General features: G+C 36.6%; 2 protein-coding genes across 3 annotated transcripts in view; one reads left to right on the top strand and one right to left on the bottom strand.

The window, feature by feature from the left end:
• LOC110829856 (spliceosome-associated protein CWC27 homolog) overlaps positions 1-20729 on the top strand; it is a 56444-nt gene that overhangs the window by 9040 nt on the left and 26675 nt on the right. The gene's annotated exons all lie outside the window — the stretch shown is intronic.
• Positions 502-20683, bottom strand: p47 (NSFL1 cofactor p47). 2 transcript variants are annotated; one of them, XM_087343581.1, is made up of 8 exons: positions 20428-20683; positions 18355-18500; positions 16945-17106; positions 16272-16375; positions 11633-11780; positions 10747-10884; positions 3914-4117; positions 502-1215 (listed from the first exon to the last, which is right to left on the bottom strand). In XM_087343581.1, exons 1-8 carry the CDS (start codon positions 20527-20529, stop codon positions 1083-1085), a joined length of 1137 nt encoding a protein of 378 aa, XP_087199707.1. In that variant the 5' UTR covers positions 20530-20683; the 3' UTR covers positions 502-1082. The 2 variants fall into 2 exon arrangements, with proteins under 2 accessions (XP_087199707.1, XP_087199706.1); XM_087343580.1 differs by having other exon boundaries at positions 16945-17109; positions 20428-20682.

Genomic DNA, 20729 nt, shown 5'->3' with positions numbered 1-20729 from the left:
ATGTTAATGACATTTCTAAGAGTGGAACTAGGTCCCATGGCAAAACAGAGATGAAGACTGCTTTATTTGTGCTGCATTGGCATGGTCATAAGGACAAGGAAGGCAGGTATTTGTCTTACTCTTCCATGATTTGTTGTTCATTGATATTCCCATTTAAAGGTTCCATGTTCAAATCTGACTGCAGAAAAACCATTTTATTTGGGGGGGAAACATGCTTTAGAATTGTTTTTGTTTCTTACCTAGTCTATATTATGAGCTGAAGGTGGCAGCGTGGATGTGGTCTACCACATAGCCAAAAACAGTTTTCTCTGAAGGCATACAAAACCTGTATATTTTCAGATAATGTGTGTTGAAATGCAGGATGCCATCTCAAAAAATGATGCATTAACTCCAATGCAGATACCTTTTGACATGTTTATGTTATATAAGAATGGCTTAAAGATAAGGAACAACACTAACAAATTAAAATACAGTACACAGAAATTTGTATCTCAGAAATGATTTAACTTTGTCGACCATTAAGATATTTTATTTCTCAACTAGATTCAATACATCTTTTGCATACATATTATCAAATTCATACTCATGTCCCAGGGTTCGATGACAAGTTGTAGTTAGGCAAAAATATTAGGAACTCTCCAATATGAAAAAGGTTTCATAATGACATACTGAACACAACTTTATGAAATTGTAACAAATGTATTAAACATACCTCACAACCATGACTACTAATTGTCTCCTCCAGTCTGTAAATTAATACTCCTTTAACTATGTCCGTCTACAGAAGTTTTAAATCAGTAATGTGTGTTTGAAACACTGTAAGCTATAATTTTTGTAAGTAGTCAATGACAGCTAAGTAAACACTTCATGAAGCACATATCAGTTACTGTAAAGTTAACAGTTTAAATACTAATAAACATAATTTTCATTACAGCACCTATCTGAAGTATAGAAGCACTGGTTTCATTGTTAACAGAACAGTTATAGTAGAAATATTTAGTGAAAAAATATTATTTCATTTTGAGAACTTATAAAATAAGCCAACCTTACTTCATATTGGGAGTTAACATAATTAGACAAATCTATGTTAACCTCTGCAGAATTGCAGAATTTAGAATCTCTGCTTTATCCAGTGTTTGACCATTATCACTTAATTCTTTACTTGGAAAGGTTGTTAGCAGACTGAAAGCTTGATGTTCATACTGTGGTCGGGCTCTGATTAATATCAGTTAAGGCTAATATGTAATGTCTGAGATATTGTTCAGAGTTTCTTAGCTTCTATAAAACAAGTATTAAAACTTCCATCTGCAAGATATTTCTAACATAAAATACACCAAAAGTTGTAAAGGTGTTCTCGAATTTCGAGTACACAAAACTATCAATGATGAATATGTTTGTGTGGCACAACACATGAGCAAGCAAGCGAGTGCATGTGTATCATAAATTCTAATTATGAAAGATAAGTTATTTCCAGTTTCTAACTATAACATGTCCCCCATAGGTATCTCCACTTTATCATAGCGGTGGGGCTTGTGTGGTCATGTGATCCTGAGAGCTATGCCAGTGGTAGCTTAGCTACCAGATACCAGAAGGGCTCCCATGCTGGACAGGTCAAGGGTGATGGCCCAGACTAAGTGAAATACCCTGGTCTTCCAGGTTGTGGGTTGGGAGAGGGGCCAACTACCCCTCCCTGTAAACTACATACTAGTTTCGAACCCTTTAAGGAAGCCTCGGAAAGGAAGGATGAGTGAGAAATTACATCGGATTTTGTAGAAGGATTACAAATTTGGTCTTTACTGCAACAATTAACAGACTATAGGAGATTGGGAAGAGAGAGTTTGGTGTTGCCTTTGTGGTAGATAAATCCTTGAGCAGTAGTATTTCAGATTTTAGACCTATAAGTGGCAGAGTATGTGTTTTACGTATCAAATCAATTTTTTTTAACATATCCCTAATAAATGTATATGCTCCAACAGAGGACAATGATGATTTTAAAAAAGATGAATTCTACCAACACCTGGAGCTTTTGAAACATGGGGGAGAATCCTTAATGCAAACATTGCCCCGGCTCATATGGAAGATATGGAATGAAGAGGGAATGCCTCGTGACTGGAAGAATAGTATAATCTGCCCCATATATAAGAAAGGGGACAAATTAATGTGTGATAATTATAGAGCAATCTCTCTTCCATCTACCATATATAAAATAGTTACTTAAAAGGAAAACTTGTTGCTGTGCAAGTGATCCAGGAGTATCAGACGGGATTTAAGAAAGGTAGATCTACCGCGTGCCTTATACGTATTTACTATGAAACAGATATCTGAAAAAATGTTGGGAACATAATGTGGGCTTGTTTCAGATATACATAAATTTCAGACAGGCCTATGTCATATTAACAGAGAAAAAGTATATGAAGCTATGTTCCATTTTCATATACCAGTTAAAATAATTAGACTGATAAGACTTACAATGGCAAGTACAAAGAGCCAGGTGATAGTACAGACTGAGTTAACAGATTCAATAGCTACAGAAAGATTAAAACAAGGAGGTGGATTCACTCCCCTGCTATTTAATTTAGCTTTGGAATTTATTTTAAGGAAACTAAGCATTGATCTGGAAGGGATGATAGAATACAAATCTACACAGATTCTTGCCTATGCAGATGACATTGTTATCCCCCAGTTCTTGTCAAATGTGAAGGAAATATATATAGCAGCAAAGGAAATGGGCTTAGAAATTAGTGCAAATAAAAAACTATTGATTCAGAGCCAAAGGGCAGATAAGCAGTTCCATAGTATAACTTTAATGGGGGAAACAAAATCTATGTGCAAATGCTAGCGAGGAGCATTAGATCCTAAGATAAAGTGGTCAAGCAAATAGAGTGTATTTAACACTGCTGCCCATCATGAGATTTAGAGTAATACATTGACAAACAAAGATAAGGCTGTACAAGATAGTGATAAAACTGGTGTTATGTTATGCAAGTAAAAGCTGGACCCTAACCAAAAAGTCAGAATCAGCAATGGATGCATTTGAAAGGAAAGAAGAATACTTGGCCCAATGAAAGAAAATGATACAGGGAGAAAAGATATAACATTGAATTATATAATCAATTTGATGAGCCACGTATATGAAATACTATTAAACTGATAAGACTACAATGGGCAGGTCTTGTCCAGAGTATGAATGGAAAACGCATACCGAAAAGGATTCCGGAAAGCAACATTACTGAAAAGAGGTCTGTAGGTAAACCAAGGAAAAGATGGGTTAATACAGTAGAAACAGACAGCAGGAAGATCTCGAAAGTGAGAAACTGGAAAAGAGAATCTCTATATAGGCAAGTTTGGAGGCATATTTAAAGGAGGCCAGAGAAGAACTATAACACGCAAATATAAAATTTCTTATAAATATCTGCGGCACATCAGGCATAGAACACTGCTCTACAGCAGGGGTGGACATGTTTAACATTATTTTTAGAGCCAGTAACATCTTATGAATTAGAAGTAAAATGGTTACTAAAACTTGTTACACTTCATCAGTAAACTTCAAGCAGATATATTTCTGTCTTCGTGGCAAACTGAAATAAATGAAAAAGTTCTGAGAACAACTCATAAAGCTTGCTATGTTATTGTACAGACTTCCAGTCCCACAAACCTTACCACGTGGCTCAGAGTTGTAAGCTAAAAATTAACAATAAAGCTGAATCACTTCAAGGTCTGACAAAACTGGACTGATATTCTTATGCAGCAACTGGAGCATTGGTGAAATGGCATGTGATTGACCATGTGACTCAACAGTTTTTGTTGAATTCTTTTAACATGCAGTTATTTTAAACACCAGTATAAAATTTCTACTTGCCTGACTCTCCACAATATTATAGCCCTATTCACAGAAAACTCTTGTAAAGGATACAGGATGATAAATCTACGAATATCTGCAATTGTGTGTGAATGGTTAAACTGTCCAACTAGCCGAGAACCATCTGCCAGTCGTATCTGAACAGTCGTAACAGGACGTGAACTGTCCACTGATACAGAATTCTTTGCTTGATCCTCATTTGCAGTTCTGTCTTTTTCATCCAATGGCATGGTAATGCCAATGGTAGCAGGAGATGGGCTGTAACAAACAGAAATGCTTGTACATAAGAGATGCAACAGAAGAAAAGTAATTCCTAAAGCTACATTCATTAAACAAGACGTAAGACCTTTGACTATGTTACCCATGTGATTACAAAGATCTATGACACTAATGTATACTCTTTGTTTTATGAAAGGGATCCATTCTTTGAAAATCTTTCATTACACAAATTGTGTTTCAAATAAGTGATAAATTAATTTTTAAGCAATAATTATATATCCAGTGACCAGACAATACATGCATAAATACCATACTTCCTCGATTTTAAGACACCATCAACTGTAAATGCACCCTTGATTTAGTAATAGGTTTCCAGGAAAAAACACACTATATTGATGCTTAGATGCCATCAAATATAATATATGAGTCCTTCCTGAGAAGCCGACAGTCACTCAGCAACTCAAGAAGTTTCCAACATTTTACTAAACCCAAAGTTTCATTACCATGTTCACAAGAGCCTGCCACTGGTTCTTGTCCTAAGCCAGATGAATGCAGTCCATACCAACCAATCCTATTTCTCTAAGAACCATTTTAACACTATCCTTCCACCTACATCTAAGTCTTTCTAGTGGTCTCTTTCCTTCTGCTTTGACCACCAAACACCTATCTGCATTCCTTTCCTCTCCCATGTGCACTACATGCCCTGCCCATCTAATCCTCCTTGACTTGATCAGTCTAATTATACTTGGCGAGGAGTACAACTTATGAAGCTCCTCATTATGCAACTTTCTCCAGCCTCCTAGTAATTCATCCCTCTCATATCTAAATATTCTCTTTAGCACCCTGTTTATTGTCAGAGACCAAGTCTCACACCCATACAAAACTACAAGCAAAATTATATATTTTAATCCTTACCTTTTCACACAGCAGATGAGAAGACAAAAGGTTCTAAACTGAATGGCAGCAAGCATTACTTGAATTCCGTCCATTCTTAATTTCCTCATAAATCAAATTTTGAGTTGTTACTGTCACTCCCAAATATCTGAACTTTGCCACATTTCAAAGGATCTATTGTCTGTCTTTGTGTTATGATTTTTCCTTTCATTCTGGAGATGAGACATCAACATATACTTAGTTTTTTCTGTGTTTACTTATATACCAACCTCCTTGCTATCATCAATTAGAGGTTGTGTTTTTCTTTATGGTATTTACGTTACCCCCCAATAGATTTACATTATCAGTATATACCAGATGCTGATTTGTACCATTCAATTTCAGTCCCACCCGGTTTTCTTGGACCTTCCTAATTGCATATTCTAAAGCAAAGTTGAAAAGGAATGATCATAAAGCATCTCCTTGTTTTAGACCATTTTGAAGAGGAAACATCAGAAAAATGTTTACCTATACAGGCTTTACTACAGGTTTCATTTAAACACATTTTAATAAGCCTAACTAGTTTCATGAGTTTACAAACCCCATGAGAATATTATACAATACTTTCCTTCTAACAGAATCATAAGCTTTCTTGAAGTCTATGAATAGCTGATGTACTGTCTCACTGTACTCCCATTTTTTCTCTTGTATCTTATGAATATAGAAATCTGATCAGTACTTGACCTATTACATCGAAACCTACAATGATCCCCAATAATTCTGTCTACATATAGACTAAACCCTAACAGAAGGATGTTGGATAAAATTTTGTATGAAGTTGATAACAGTGATATGCCTTGACAATTACTATAGTCAGCTTTATCACCCATCGTGTAAATTGATACAATAATAAATTTCTTCTATTTCTGAGGCAATTCTTCTTTAATCCAAATAGAATTAAGGAGTTTATAGATCTCAGAACATATTGTTTCATCTCCTGCCTGAATCAGTACTGGAATTTGATCACTACCTGGCAATTTATACCATTTCAAATTTTTAATAGCAATTCCAGCTGTATATATTTCCATCTGCCTAATATCACTAACCCATGTACAATCAAGAGAAGTCATTCTTCTACCTATTCAAAATGTGGGAATCTGCAAGGAGATCACCATTCTCATCCTTTACCAAGTTACTTCTAAGTTGTAAGATTTGAGGTTTTCACAGCAGTGAGTATGAAGATTTCCGTCTTCTGGGTTGTTGCGCTGTGTAGTCTGGTCGATGTTAACCAACGTTTCAGAGGTCATACTGCCCTGATGACAGAGGCAGTATGACCTCTGAAACGTTGGTTAACATCGACCAGATTACACAGCGCAACAACCCAGAAGACAGAAATCTTCATACTTCTAAGTTGGTAACCCTTGTAGGATTTGAGGTTTTCACAGCAATGACCCATCTTCTTAGTAATCCTTCTTAAATTCATTTATACCTGTGTATAAGTCTCTAAGCATTCTTACAATGTGTCGCTAGCTCATTAATTTTATCTTTCTGATAATCCATCTTTATGTTCCTGAAATGTTTATTAGCAATGTGCTTAAATGAAACCTGTAGCAAAATTTGAGTAGGTAAATATGTATCTGAGACATTCTTCATCAAGAATGGTCTAAAACAAGGAGATGCTTTGTCTCCATTGCTCTTTAATTTTGCGCTAGAATATGCTATCAGGAAAGTCCAAGATAGCCAGGAGGGTTTGCAATTGAACGGGACACATCAGCTATTGGCATATGCTGATGATGTTAATTTATTGGGGGATGATATGAATACAATAAAGAGGAACACAGAAGTTTTACTAGAGGCTAGTAGACAGGTGGGGCTAGAAGTAAATTCAGAAAGAAACTAAGTACATGTTAGTATCTCGTCATCAGAAGACAGGAGAGCAAAATTATCTTAGGGTAGCTAATAAGTCCTTTGAAAGGGTTACAGAGTTCAAATATCTGGGAACAACAATAACAAATCAAAATGACATTCATGAGGAAGTTAGGAGGAGATTAAATTCTGGAAATGCTTGCTACTTCTCAGTTCAAAATATTTTGTCTTCCCGTCTGATTTCTAAGAACCTGAAAATGAAAGTGTACAAAACAATAATCTTCCCTGTTGTTTTGTATGGGTGCGAAACATGGTCTCTCACTCAGAGGGAGGAACACAGATTGCAGGTGTTAGAGAATGGTGTTGAGGAGGATATTTGGGCCTAAGAGGGAAGACGATGGGGCGTGGAGAAAACTGCATAATGATGAGCTTAAAAATCTGTACTCCTCCCCAGTATTGTCAGGGTGATTAAGTTGAGAAGAATGAGATGGGCTGGGCATGTAGTGCGCATGGATGGGACAAGAGGTGTGCATGGGGTACTGGTTGGGAAACCTGAAGGGAAGAGACCGCTGGGGAGACCTAGACATAGATGAGAGGATAATCTCAGGCGGGATCTATGGGAGATAGGAGTTGAAGGAAACTGGATTTTGTTGGCCCAGGACAGGGTCCGGTGGAGGACTTTGGTTAATTCGGTGATGAACCTTCGGGTTCGGTAAGCCATCTAGTTAGTTAGTTAGTTAATGTTCATTAGCTTCACATCGTACAGTGTTCAGATTATCTTCATTTATTTGACTTGGCTCCAGTAATCACTGTAATTTGGCTCGTTTCCTTTGATCTAATAGTTTCACACACCCTTCATCTAACCATGGCTTATGCTGCTTCAATTCATAATAACCTATACTCTCCTGGGCTGAAATTTTTATAATTACTCTAATGGTCTCCCAAACTCTTTTGATATCTACATCATCATCACCTAAGTTTTTTAGAGCTGTGAACCTCTTTGAGATTTGAACCTGATACTGTTCTTTACCTTATACCTCATTTAGTTTCTTGAGACTGAATCTCTCCATATCTAACTTCTCTGTTGCTTATTTACTCACTGCCAGTCTCTCCTTAACTTTTGCAACCACAAGATAATGATCGGTATCACAGTCTGCTCCCCTGAAAGATCGGACATCAAGTACACTTGAATGCTGTCTCCTATCTAACAATATGTGGTCAAACTGAGTGTGTCTTTCCATCAGGAGATGTCCAAGAGAATTTATGAATGCTAAGGTGTGGAAACAATATACTCTTGTCAATTAGATTTTTGTATGTGACAAAGTTTACTACTCTAACTCCATTATTATTACTGAATTTTTGTAAACTCTCGTTCCCAACTGTTGCTTTGAAAATATCTTCTCTACCTATTTTGGCATTGAAATCTCCTAACAAAATTTTTATGTGGTACTTTTGAAATTGATTGAATACATGTTGCAGTTCCTCATAGAAATTATCCTTTGTATCATCAGTTTTATCCTCCATTGGGGCATGCACATTCTAAACCACCCTCTTAATATTATATACCCTCTTAAGTGCTGTTATGATTCTCTTATGCACAAGAAATCCTGTCCGCAATTCATGATTCTCATTCCCCTTTCCATAGAAAATTATATAATCACCTGCTGGTACAGTGCCACCCCTGTCCCATCTGACCTCCTGTACTCCCACTAAATCTATTTTATATCATACCATTCTCTTACAACTGTTCCCAGTGAACCTGATCTATACACACTCCTTACATTCCATGTGCCAAATCTCAAGTCTATTTTCCTGCACTTAGGTAATTTCAAAGAATATGTGACCATGTGTAACATATTGTAACAATTGATTATTTTCGCACTGAGGAATTGTTAGCCAACACCCAACCCCCAAACTGGAGGACCACCCCCTGTCGGCTGCCCGTGGTTGCTTATTTAATGTATTCGCAGCTACCCTCCATATCTGGAGTTCATCACCTCCATCCATAACCTACGGCAGGCCATGCCGTGGTGACAAGGGACCCACAATACATGCACCCCAAATTCAGAAATTTTAAAATGTGAAAAAAAGTTGGTCTTAAAATCAACGAAATGCGGTAATAGGAAAGGAAGATATTATATGGTGAACATCTATTTGTTTGTAATAGTGAATTATATTAATTTAGGGATGACTACTTGGAATTCATATGAGCCGGGATAGCTCAGTCAGTATAGTGACTAGCTACGGGCTGGACGACCGGGGTTCGATCCCCGACTGGGGCAGAGGATTTTTCCTCTAGCCTCTGCGTCCAGACCGGCTCTGGGGCCCACCCAGCCTCCTCTACAATGGGTACCGGGGTCCTTTCCCGGGGGTAAAGCCGGCCGGGGCGTGATGCTGACCACTCACCCCCATCTAGTGCCGAGGTCAAGGAAGAGAGGAGCTATACCTCCACTCACCCCAAACGCCTACATGGCGTATAGTGGGACAAACTTTACTTTACTTTTACTTGGAATTCATAATGGATGGCAAGATATGTTAAAATAAATCTCACAAAAATGGTTGGTGAAACTAGTTTAGTGTCATGATGATTTCTGTTCCACATCAAACACAGTTTAAATAAATTTTTTTTGGATGTTTTCCATCGTCTAATGAAATAATAAAATTGAACGAGATAGGGATTAGCTCTATCAATTGGGCCCAACAGAGTAGGTATACCTGAAGACGGAGATAGAGACCCATCTCCGAAATGTCGTTCAATTCTATTATTTTATTAGACGATGGAAAACATCCAAAAAATAGTTTATTTGAATAACGCACCATTGTCACAAACTTTTAGATTTGAGATCAAACATAGTTCTGTCTCATAAGTAAATGGTTTCCTGCTAACAAGTTGACCCTAAATCTAGATAAAAGGAATATAATAAAATTTATAACAAATAACTCACCACAACTTGCTTTAAGTATTGGTTAAAATGGGAAGTATACACAAGAGTCAATAAATACAAAATTCCTGGGTTTGCAAATTGATAATCACCTAAATTGGACAAATAATATTGACAAACTGATACCTAAGTTAAGTGGCGCATGTTACACAATTAGATCTCTGTTGCATGTCAGCAACACTGACACACAGAGATCAGTATATTTTACCTATTTTCAAGCTATAATGAAGTATGGAATAATTTTTGGGGATAATTCATCAAACAGCAAAAAGATATTCATTTTACAAAAGAAAAGTGTTAGATTATTGGCTGATGTCAAACCTAGAAATTCGTGTAGAAGTCGATTTAAGACATTAGAGATCTTAGCTCTTCCCTGTGAATACATATTCTCGTTAATAGACTTTATTGTAGATAACCAAGAACTTTTTCAAACTAATTCTGCTGTACACAGTGTCAACACAAGGAATAAAAATCAGTTTCATAGACTTGTTGCCAACCTCTCATTCTTTCAGAAGAGTGCATATTATGCAGGAATCAAAATTTTCAACAGTCTACCATCAAGTCTCATAAGTCTTGTAAATAAAAAGGCACAATTTAAACTAGCATTAAAAAGATACTTAATTACACACTCCTTTTACTCTGTAAATGAATTTATGTTGTTTACAAATAAGTGATAAATTTTCTTATGTGTGTAATGGGTAAATCTATTTGTAACTTATCATTTCTTTAGGTGAACCCTTTGTATTATGTGAAATTTATATAATAGTATTGTCATCTGACTGTCTTATGGATCCATGGAATGTAATAAAATATGTATATATGTCAGTTTTAGAAACAGTGATAGTGTACTAAATAAATAAATGATTCATCAGGTTGATAGGTAAGAAACAAAAAAAATTGCTAAAAGTTAATTTGGCATTTAGGAACCAACAGTGGTTACTACTGCAATAATTAAACAGTTACAAACACAGATATCTGCTAACATACCTTCCAAGCACATGTCCTTTTCCTGAGAATGCCTTTACTTTAGGTTTACTAGGAAAATATTCTTCATGCCTATGGTCTTCCATATTGAGATGCACTTCACTGCCCCTTGCTTCTCTGACTAGTTCCACAGGAACCTCCCTGTCACACAAAATTATATCACTTCATTAATAAGCAAAAGCAAGCTTAGAAGACTGCACTGAAATCTCAATGGGGATACATTGGTTTATTCTGTATCAGTGGATGTACTGCACTGTAAATGCTTTGTGATGCTATATAGTCTATGCAGCCAAGCAGTTTTATTAAATAAACTATGAAACAAGTATCATCTTATAAGACTGGAGGTTTTCACAGTGATCCATATTCACTGTACTCTTCTCAGCATTGTACTGTATTAAAATGGCAAAATTACTAACATCTCAATAATTACCTCTTACATCCTTCTTCAATGTCTTTTTGACTGAAGAAGCAGGCAGTAGTTCAACTGAAATTTTTATCACTTTGACATGTTGCTGTACCATTAAGACTACAAAGTGTGTCCAATACTTTTGTTTTACTACAAAGAAAACTAGTAATTTTTGGTTCATATGCTTTGATGTTTCATTTCTCCTCCATATGAAATTTTAGAAACCTATGGAGTACCGAAGAAAAGTTACTCTTTCTGTTTCCATCAAAAACATCTTACTCCTGAAGAAAGCAGTAAATTTCTTTTATATGTTGGTACTTTTACCACTCTGGCAAAGTACAATATCCAGAAGATGACTCTACACCGAAAATGGTACCCTGATGCATGCCTTAATGACACATTTTTCTTAATATAAACATCTTATCACCTAGCATATTCACTGTCTGGAATGTGAAACAATAAGAACACTTAAACAACACTCACCCTCTGCGGACTGACTCTAAAAACTCTCTGTTAGCTGGATCTGCATATTCTCTCACTACTCCATCATTGATGCTAAAACCTTCCTTCCAAAGCTTCAGAATCACTTCTGTGTGAGAATCATGCCTTGAACTTGAAGGTGGCCCAATAACTGTAAAATAATAATGGGAATTTTTAGCATTAGTTCAACTCTCACATGCATGCATAATTCTTGCACACTGCATAACAAAGTATGCAAATGTTAGTTTTCCATTAATTAGTGAGTCATATTCTCACTGAAGTGAACACTACACTTATTAAAAATTAAAAAAAAATACACATTTTCATTTTGTAAAGTTGAAAATCTGGTCATCACTTTGAGGTGTGCTGATAGTATGCCACACAAAGAAAATGAGGATAAAGGAAGAAAGGAAGGAAAAGAGGAGCAAGAGTAGATACGACCTTTGTGCATGGAACCATAGAACTGTGTATCACAAACCAAGACTGGAAATAAAAAATTCCTAAGGGGACTTATTGAAAGTTACCATAATGGACCAATATTAATGTATAGAACATTAACTTGGAAATCAACCAAGACAGATAGAGGATAAAAGAAAAGTCACACAAACCATATTAAAATATTTATTTATGGTTGCAATTCAGTACATTTTTACTGGATTAATAAACAAACACTGCTGTGAGTCCACGAAAGTCACATCATGTTCTAACCTGCTCACACCAGTCTGTCAGTCGTCTTCCAACAGTTGAAGTGCAAGTAGACCTACATCATTTTTTACACGTGCAACAAGTGTTCACTGTCGAACACTACCTGGCATCTCATTCTTATTTAACTTGCTAAATGAGTTTTGGAATCTCCTGTGTGAAGCAAACTGACAGTATCTCATATGGTTAACCATTTCCGTGACACAAGAAACATGAGGATATAAACCACTGCAGTTTATCTTTAGTGTTAAATGATAATAGTTTGGGCAATATCTGTTAAATTTTGTTATACTTTCCATGAAAGTCATTAAGAAAACTTTCTCTTCAAAGTGAATTACAAATATTTTAAAACTTCATCCACACTGTGCACATCATGTACAATCTCAAGGAACTTGACAAGGAAAAAATGACCATACTGTAGATGGTCTACACATATCATTCAAGGAGATACAGGCATTTTACATAAAGTTTCCCAAGTGGATATGTTAATAGCCAAAACAGTTGAATACAGAGTGCTGAAAATAAGCATACTTTCCATGACAGACCATTGCACTCATTAAAAGTCAGAGTATGGTATGCAGCCTTTCAGTGGTGGACAAATGCTTCCATTTTCTTCAATGAAACGATAACAGCTGAACATTACCAGAAATTGATTCTGAATTTTGTGTTTCTCTTAGTGTTGGAAATGTCCACTGTGTTCAGCAATGCATGCATTCATTCTTGTACTCATGTGTGATTCAGCCTGTTGAAGAGTTTCTGTAGTTATGTTTAAAATGTACAGCTCAATATTTTGTTTAAATTCTTCAAATATGTGTGGGTTACTTTTTGTGCACATTCTCCTAAAAAACCCTCAAAGATAGAAATCTAGTGGCAATAAATCTGGGGATTGAGAAACCACCAAAGAACTCACTCACCATCTGCACTGTTGAATTTTCTGCATGTGCCATAGCCCCATCTTGCTGAAACTAGAAGTCCTGTTCATCAACTTCCAAAATGGAAACTGTTTTTTGTTTTCTAATTTCAGTACAGTTCATTTTTTCACAACCTGACTATTTTCAGGAATAAAGGAAAAACCAAAAGGGACAGAATGGACATGTTTCAAGAATGAACGAAGACAGATCCCAGAGAAGGTTGTAAATATGAAATGACTGGTTAGGAAGTTATGTCACATGGAAGGAAGAACATGGAAGAAACTGAGATGGAGCTGTGGGAAGAAGCAAATAAATGGAGAGGTTTAGTTGTCAGATGAACCATGTAGGGTGAAAATGGCTTGGGAAGAAGAAACTGAGTGTGTGACCATTATGCATTCTTTACAGTTCTGCCCATTTCATTGCCCTAGATGTTCATTTAATAATAATACAAACTATTCTTGCAGAGAAAATAACACTACATTTATAACACAGCATAGCCATATGCTAGTAAGGAGATTGGTCGAGAAGTGAACACAGAGGAAACCAGAGATTTCAGGTTCTCACAGTGGTAAGTATGAAGATCAGTCTTCAAGGATGTTGTGCCCTGATGATGGAAGCATCAAGCACCTCTGTAACGTTGGTTATGTTGCAACATACTACACAGTGTAACATCTCACAAGACAGTTATCTTCAACTAATTATAAACTCGATGTGTAGTCACCAGAATACAAAATTATAATATAAAGATATCTAATAAATTCCTTGAAAATGTGACAAATATAAATGTTTAGAGAAGGCACTAACAAATCAAAATTATATGCATGAAGAAATTATTGGTACCATTCAGTTCAGAATTTTTTGTTTTCCCATCTGGTATCTAAAAATTTAAATACTTAAAATTTACAAATCAATAATGTAACTTGTTTTGGCTGCGAAATATGGTGTGTCATCTTAAAGTAAGAAGGGTTGGGGGAGGTTGAGAACAAGATGCTAAGGAGAATATTTGGACCTAAATGAGAGGAAGTAACAGGATAATAGAGGAGATGAGAAATGCATACAAAACTTACATTGGGAACTTTGAAGGGAAGAGACAACTTATGCAACCTAGGCACACATGGGAGAATAATATTATGGGAAATGCACACACAGCATTCATCTGGCTCAGGGATAGCATGCAGTGGCAGACTCTTTGTGAACACAGTAATGAACCATTAGGTTCCTTGACTGTATAAGACACTATCTTTTGCTTCATGGAGTTTAAGGTTATACTGGACCAATAAAAACCAAAATCAAATCTTCTTTATGTCTGATATAGGTTTTGAATACCAGATTTCTTTTAGGGAGTTACAAAGTTGAAACATGCATATGTACACATAGACATGACCTCTTCATTGTTAATTTATTTTAAAAAAGTAAAGCTGTCCCACTATATGCCATGCAATCACTTGGGCAGGAGAGGCAGTATAGCTCATACTCATTCTTAACCTCAGCACTATATGCGGGTGAGTGGTCAGCGTCAAGCCCCAGCTGCACTTTACCCCCCAAAAAAGACCCTAGTACCTATTGGATAGGAGGCTTATTTATGCTTTTCAAACAATGCGTAGAAGAGAAGGATAAAGTCTTACAGAATCAGCACAGAACTCCATCACTGAAGCTGGTCTGAGTTATTTTAACAAGTATACAATAAGCTCTTGTCCAATGATTTGCATATAGATTCAAAACAAATACAAGTAATCATTTGGTGATGTGGAAAAACTAACCATACACAGTTGCCCAAAGAAGCTCTAGTACTGTACATGTTCATACGCCCTTTGATACAGCACAGTTTGAGATCAAACTATCTGATGATCCTAATAATCCAATGATCTCAATTAAGCCCTCAGCTTCCAAATACATCGTCAACAACATCAGAAACAGAAGTCTTCTTCATCAGTCATTCACAGGTATATAATTTATAATACAATATAGTTTATCATGTGTAAAAGTCATTAATGTTTATGATTTTATTATGTTTTTATTTCATAGGAATGGTCATTCATACATGTGTGTAAAAGTTAATGGGAGACTTTACACAGCCACATTCATATATCCAAATTTAACCCATATGATATTAAGTTTGTCCAATGCAGAATGGCTAACACACCATTTTAAAGGAAACTAACCATTGCACTGGGCAAAAGTTTTCTGTACTACAGATGTGGCCTCAAGCAAATCTGATTATGAAGCCATTGATGAATCTGGTAAGGAGACCCTAAGCTGACTCATGAATTTGTCTTCCTATGAAGATTTCCATCTTCTGGGTTGTTGCGCTGTGTAGTCTGGTCGAAGTTAACCAACGTTTCAGAGGTCATACTGCCTCCGTCATCAGGGCGATGAATATGCCAATAGGGTGTGAGGTGCTAGGTTTATAGGCCGGAAAGTGAAAGGTGTAGCCTGCCCCGAGCCAATGGGAGCAGGCATGGGAGTGGACCAATGGTAGCATGTGGGCGAGAGTGGGAGAGGGAGAGAAAGTAGAGAGAGAAAGGTTGAGTTTGGTTGGATGGATCTGGGCCCTGAAAAGGGCTATGATAGTGGTCTGGTTGGTTCTGGGGGCGAGAGTGGGAGAGAAAGTAGAGAGAGATGACGGAGGCAGTATGACCTCTGAAACGTTGGTTAACATCGGCCAGACTACACAGCGCAACAACCCAGAAGACGGAAATCTTCATACTCACCGCTGTGAGAACCTCAAGTCTTACATTGTCTTCCTATATTATGCTGTTTCTTGAGACACCCAAAATAATGAGAATAAAAACAGTGAGGCCTAAAACTTTATCCTTAGTTGAACATTAAATTATTCTCAGAAAACAGACTGGTATTCAACTGCAATAATGTCCAAAGTCTACACATCAAAACTATATTAATGACTTTCAAAAATGCTATGCCAGTAGTACAAATTTGGAATTAACAGGTTGTGTGTTGCTTTGAACTACAGTAGGAATCCAGTGTACCAAGTTAATATAATGTGTTACATACTTTGAAATAAAACATACCTTCACTATCATTACTAGACTGCCCCAATCGATATCCAGTACCACTAAAACTGTTGTGTTTGGCTTGGCTGGAATTTTGAGGATCAACCACCTCAGCTCCTTGCCTGTATAAAAGCATTAACCACTTTATTACAAGTTATCACTTTGGTAAGACATTAATTTGTAAGTCTTTAAAAACAACATAAATAAAACATAATGTTGTTTACTGCTTGACAACCATGCTTCCAAGTGTAATAATGTACAAAATCTGACAATTAACAACCATTATCATTCTTTTTTTAAGAAAGGATAAAGGGAAGAAAATAAAGCAAGAAAGTCAGTGTCTTATGCAAATTTTGTTTCCACACATTTTTTACTCATAACTCAGTTCTTTCAGTACCATTTTGGCACAAACTTTCACATTCACATCTCTGACCAAAGTCAATCCCAGTTTCTCTACTTATGTTCAGTTTATTATTTTCCAGACAGCCAACTGACAATAATTTCTCATCCAGAAAACTCTACATTAAGTGTGACTATAATTTTTGTATTACTACAAATAAAGAACATGGATTCTCTGTTCATATTTGATTTTTTACTTGTTCTAGACAAGCAGACATGAATCTTTGTGTCCAGCAGAGTATCAAACAAAAGCAGGATCTGAAAGTTTCTGCTTATGATGAAAGTAACTTACTCCTGCACAGATTTGAACATCTCGGATACTATGTCTTTTTTCTTCTTCCCTGGTCCAATGACCTGCTGTCCACTGTATTCTGAACCTCCAGCATAGAATGCCTGACCTTCTTCCTCATCTGAGCTCCCATCATTTCTATTCAGACCAGCCACAGTCCCAAACCTGCTGTAAGTCACCAGATAACAATTTCACAAACAACACAGTTGTGTAAAGTGGAAGGAGTGCAAATGCAACTATTCTAACATCTGTAAGTCAACACATCCATCGCTATCAAACTCCATGAAGCAGTCTTTCTTAAGAAACAAACAGTCACTCAGCTAGTCACAAGTGCCTGTCACCAGTCAAAAAATAAATTTTGGCACTTTACATACTTCATACATAAGTATAAGGGAAGAAGTCTCAACATCAGAGCTGTCAATGTAAGCATTTAATACTGATATATATATATATATATATATATATATATATATATATATATATATATATATATATATATATTACTCAGGGCTGTGGAGTCGGTACTAAAACCTCCAACTCCGGCTCCTTCATAAAAGCTCAATATGTATTAACAATGGTAAAGCTACTAAAATGGTAATTGGTACCATCACCTCCACGTGAATCATCAGACTACTTTTTAGACTTGTAACCTATATTTAAATATAAGTCTAATGGTTATTGCAGAAATCAGTTGATTTGTAGACAGTTTATATTCTTAAGGTACCAGAGTCAAAGTAACAAAGCATTATTCCCAGATGTGGCTCAATGCATCATTGAATCTCCCTAAGCACGAGGCTGCCGGCAGCTCACACAGAAGCAAAAGTGTTAAAATAGTATTTTCTTAAGATTTTATATTGAGGTCGGAGTCGGTACATTTTTGCCGACTCCACCTAAAATTTCTTCCGACTCCACGACTCTGACTCTCTCCACAGCCCTGATATTACTATATAAAAGGTAAGATTATCACCATGTTTCAGCATCACACTATAATGACATATGGGGAAATGGAGGTAAAGTGGCAAGCATCCAGTTTCATGCTCTAGCCATTTATGGACAGGCCTTAGTGCATATCTGGATATGATGATGATAAAGAAATGCCTCCTCCTGCTACTAACAGTCACTTTACTGGCTGAGGTACGAAACAACAGAATGGTTCCTGTATAATGTTCACAGAAGGTTCATCTCTCTTCCGCAGTCACCATACATTAATCCTTTGAGAATCTATGGCATCTGCTGGATTTAGAGTTGAGGGAAAGAAGAATTTCTGGCAAAAGTGATTTAAAGAGGGTAATATCTAAAGAATGGCTAAAAATTCCTACATATACAACTAAAAAATTAGTAGAATCAATGCCAAGAAGATTGTAAGCCATAAATGATGCAAACAATACGTAACTATCAAATCCGAATAGATACCTTGAAGAAAATGCACCTCGAGATTTAGGTTTTGGATCTGGCTCAGGTGGTCGTTCAGGAAGTTCTTCAACAGCTTGTGGTTCTTCCTGCTCTTCCTCAACTGGATTATCTTCAGCATCATTTTCATAAAAACTAGCCAATGCAACCTATGAAATTGAAATGGAATATTTTATAAGTAAACTTTCAAACATTATTTTTGAGCTCTTAGGGACTGAATTTCTAAATTCTTTACAAGCAGATATAAACATTTTAATTGGTAAGCAAGATGCTAGTCCACACATTAAGGAAATATACTTACACCAAGGGGATACCTTAAACTATAAATCCTATATTATATACAGAATTTTGTTATGCACCATGCACCAGTTAACAGTAAGGACAGTGTGAAGATACAGACACATTCCAAGGTTTTAGCTTGAATTACAAAATTCGCCATACCTCTGGGAATTTTCTGGGGCAAACACCAGTCTGCAATTTGCATGTAGCTTGTTGAAGTTTACAGCTGATCAATTTATAGTATAGTAAAGTAAAGCTGTCCCACTATACACCATATGTGTGCTTTGGGGGAGAGTAAGTAGAGCTCCTATTTATTCTTAACCTCAGCACTAGGCAGGGGTAAGTAGTCAGCCCTGGCAGCACTTTAACCCTGGGAAAGGACCCTGGTACCCATTAGAGCCAGTCTGGAAGCAGAAGAATATCCTCTGCCCCTGTAAGGGATTGAACCCGTTGTCTAGTCCATAGTCAGTCACTGTACTGCCTGAGCTACTCTGGCTCCCCAAGCTGAAGTTATAGCATAAGATAAGTAATACCCACACAACGTTGAAGTTCACAGGCACAGACAACGCAACCACGGCTCACTGGAGACCAACAACAGAAATCAGGCCAGTGGACATAAAGCTAAATACTCAGTTTAGATAATACACCAACTCTTGTGCAATTAATGTCCAGTGTGGTATTACATAAAGTATGGTTTTGTAAAGTGCAACCTATTATGCTTTATAACAAACCATTGTCTTATGAATTGTACGATTTCATATGAATTAATTTGTTTGCCACTGATGATGACCTCTTGAGGTTGAAACACATTTGGCACTAAGTGTCTTTTCAAGTGTATGCAGTTTTGTTTGAATGCATGATTTTATATATTAATACACTGCACAGTAAGCAAGGTTTCAAGATAAGATAAGTAGGATAAGGCATTATCTACTTCACAAAGCCTGGATTAGCAGAGGTCCTGCATATATTTAATATAACAAATTAATCTCAATTTTAAATGGTTCTGGCGACAGTGTGTTTCACTCGGGATTGCTAAATTCTTGGACTTTGTCCATTATCTGGTACTCAAAAGAACACATTGTTTCAGAAACTGGATCTGTTTCCTTCCTCAGGTGAAACAGGAATGGGCACCTAATCAGTTGGGTCCATTAGAAAGAGCTAACTGCAGTCAATGAACCAGTCCAAGGACTTTGTAATCCTGAGAACAAATTAATCTGCATATTATATATTTTGTGGGCATTTTGTAGATTGTAAATACCATGAAAACATGTACATAAAAAACAGTGAAAGGCCATGATCTTGGCAATGGACAGACCCATCCTCTAACCAAAGAGGTTGCCTCAAGACAACGAAGACAGTATAAAACCTTGTTTTATAAAGTTCCTTTTGAGGATAACAATTTAGTTTCTGGTATCCCCTTAGGGTTATTTAGCGATAAGTGGAAAATGCTGATGTCTGTTTAATAGTATGCTGCCAGACCACTAAAATGGGATGAATATAAAAAAGGGGTTCCACTATATGACACAACAGAGAACTATTACCATGATTATTTTTAATAAAGAATTTACATGAATTATTAAAATGCCATAACACTGTACGATTGTTGACGGGGAGTTAATAATATCACAAACCAATTTATAATTCAGCAATCGGCACTGTTGGCAGCAATGAATACATACAGTGAATAGAATAGAATAGAACAGAATATAATAAAATAGAATTACAGTACCATCAGCCAGCTGTCCGTTAAATGTTACATATTTCGTAATTTACAACTATCAATATGTGCATACTCACTTCCAGCTGCCAAGCCGATGATTCAAGGTAGAATTTTGCTCTATCGGCATCTGTACCCGTCACATCCGTAAACTGAGATAACAATTCATCTCTGTCTGCCATAATACCGAAATTAATTTGTGGCTGCAAACGCCGGTTCCTTTCCTCAATCCTCAGTCGACTACTTTCCTACTGCCCTATGCCTTTGTTTTGGTGATGAATCTGCACCACAACAGCTGACCTATACTCACCCATCAGTGTGACCAATTGATTACGTATTAGTACATGGCTTTACACTTGCATTCGAAATTACGCAGCATTAA

This window comes from Zootermopsis nevadensis, unplaced genomic scaffold, assembly GCF_977971745.1.
Source record: "Zootermopsis nevadensis isolate Lab colony 2312 unplaced genomic scaffold, Znev_1.0 Znev_ptg000006l, whole genome shotgun sequence".
NCBI classification, from domain to species: Eukaryota; Metazoa; Arthropoda; class Insecta; order Blattodea; family Termopsidae; genus Zootermopsis; species Zootermopsis nevadensis.
The sequence above is the reverse complement of the archived record's forward strand: the minus strand, read 5'-3'. Positions and strand labels throughout refer to the sequence as shown.

Bases quoted from the DNA above. Each gene is read 5' to 3' on its own strand.
- p47 (XM_087343580.1), bottom strand. From the start codon at position 20,529: ATGGCAGACAGAGATGAATTGTTATCTCAGTTTACGGATGTGACGGGT. The intron at 18,501-20,427 runs GTGAGTATGCAC...TCAATTTCATAG, and splicing joins CATCGGCTTGGCAGCTGGAA to GTTGCATTGGCTAGTTTTTA. The intron at 16,376-16,944 runs GTAAGTTACTTT...GCTTTTATACAG, and splicing joins ATGTTCAAATCTGTGCAGGA to GCAAGGAGCTGAGGTGGTTG.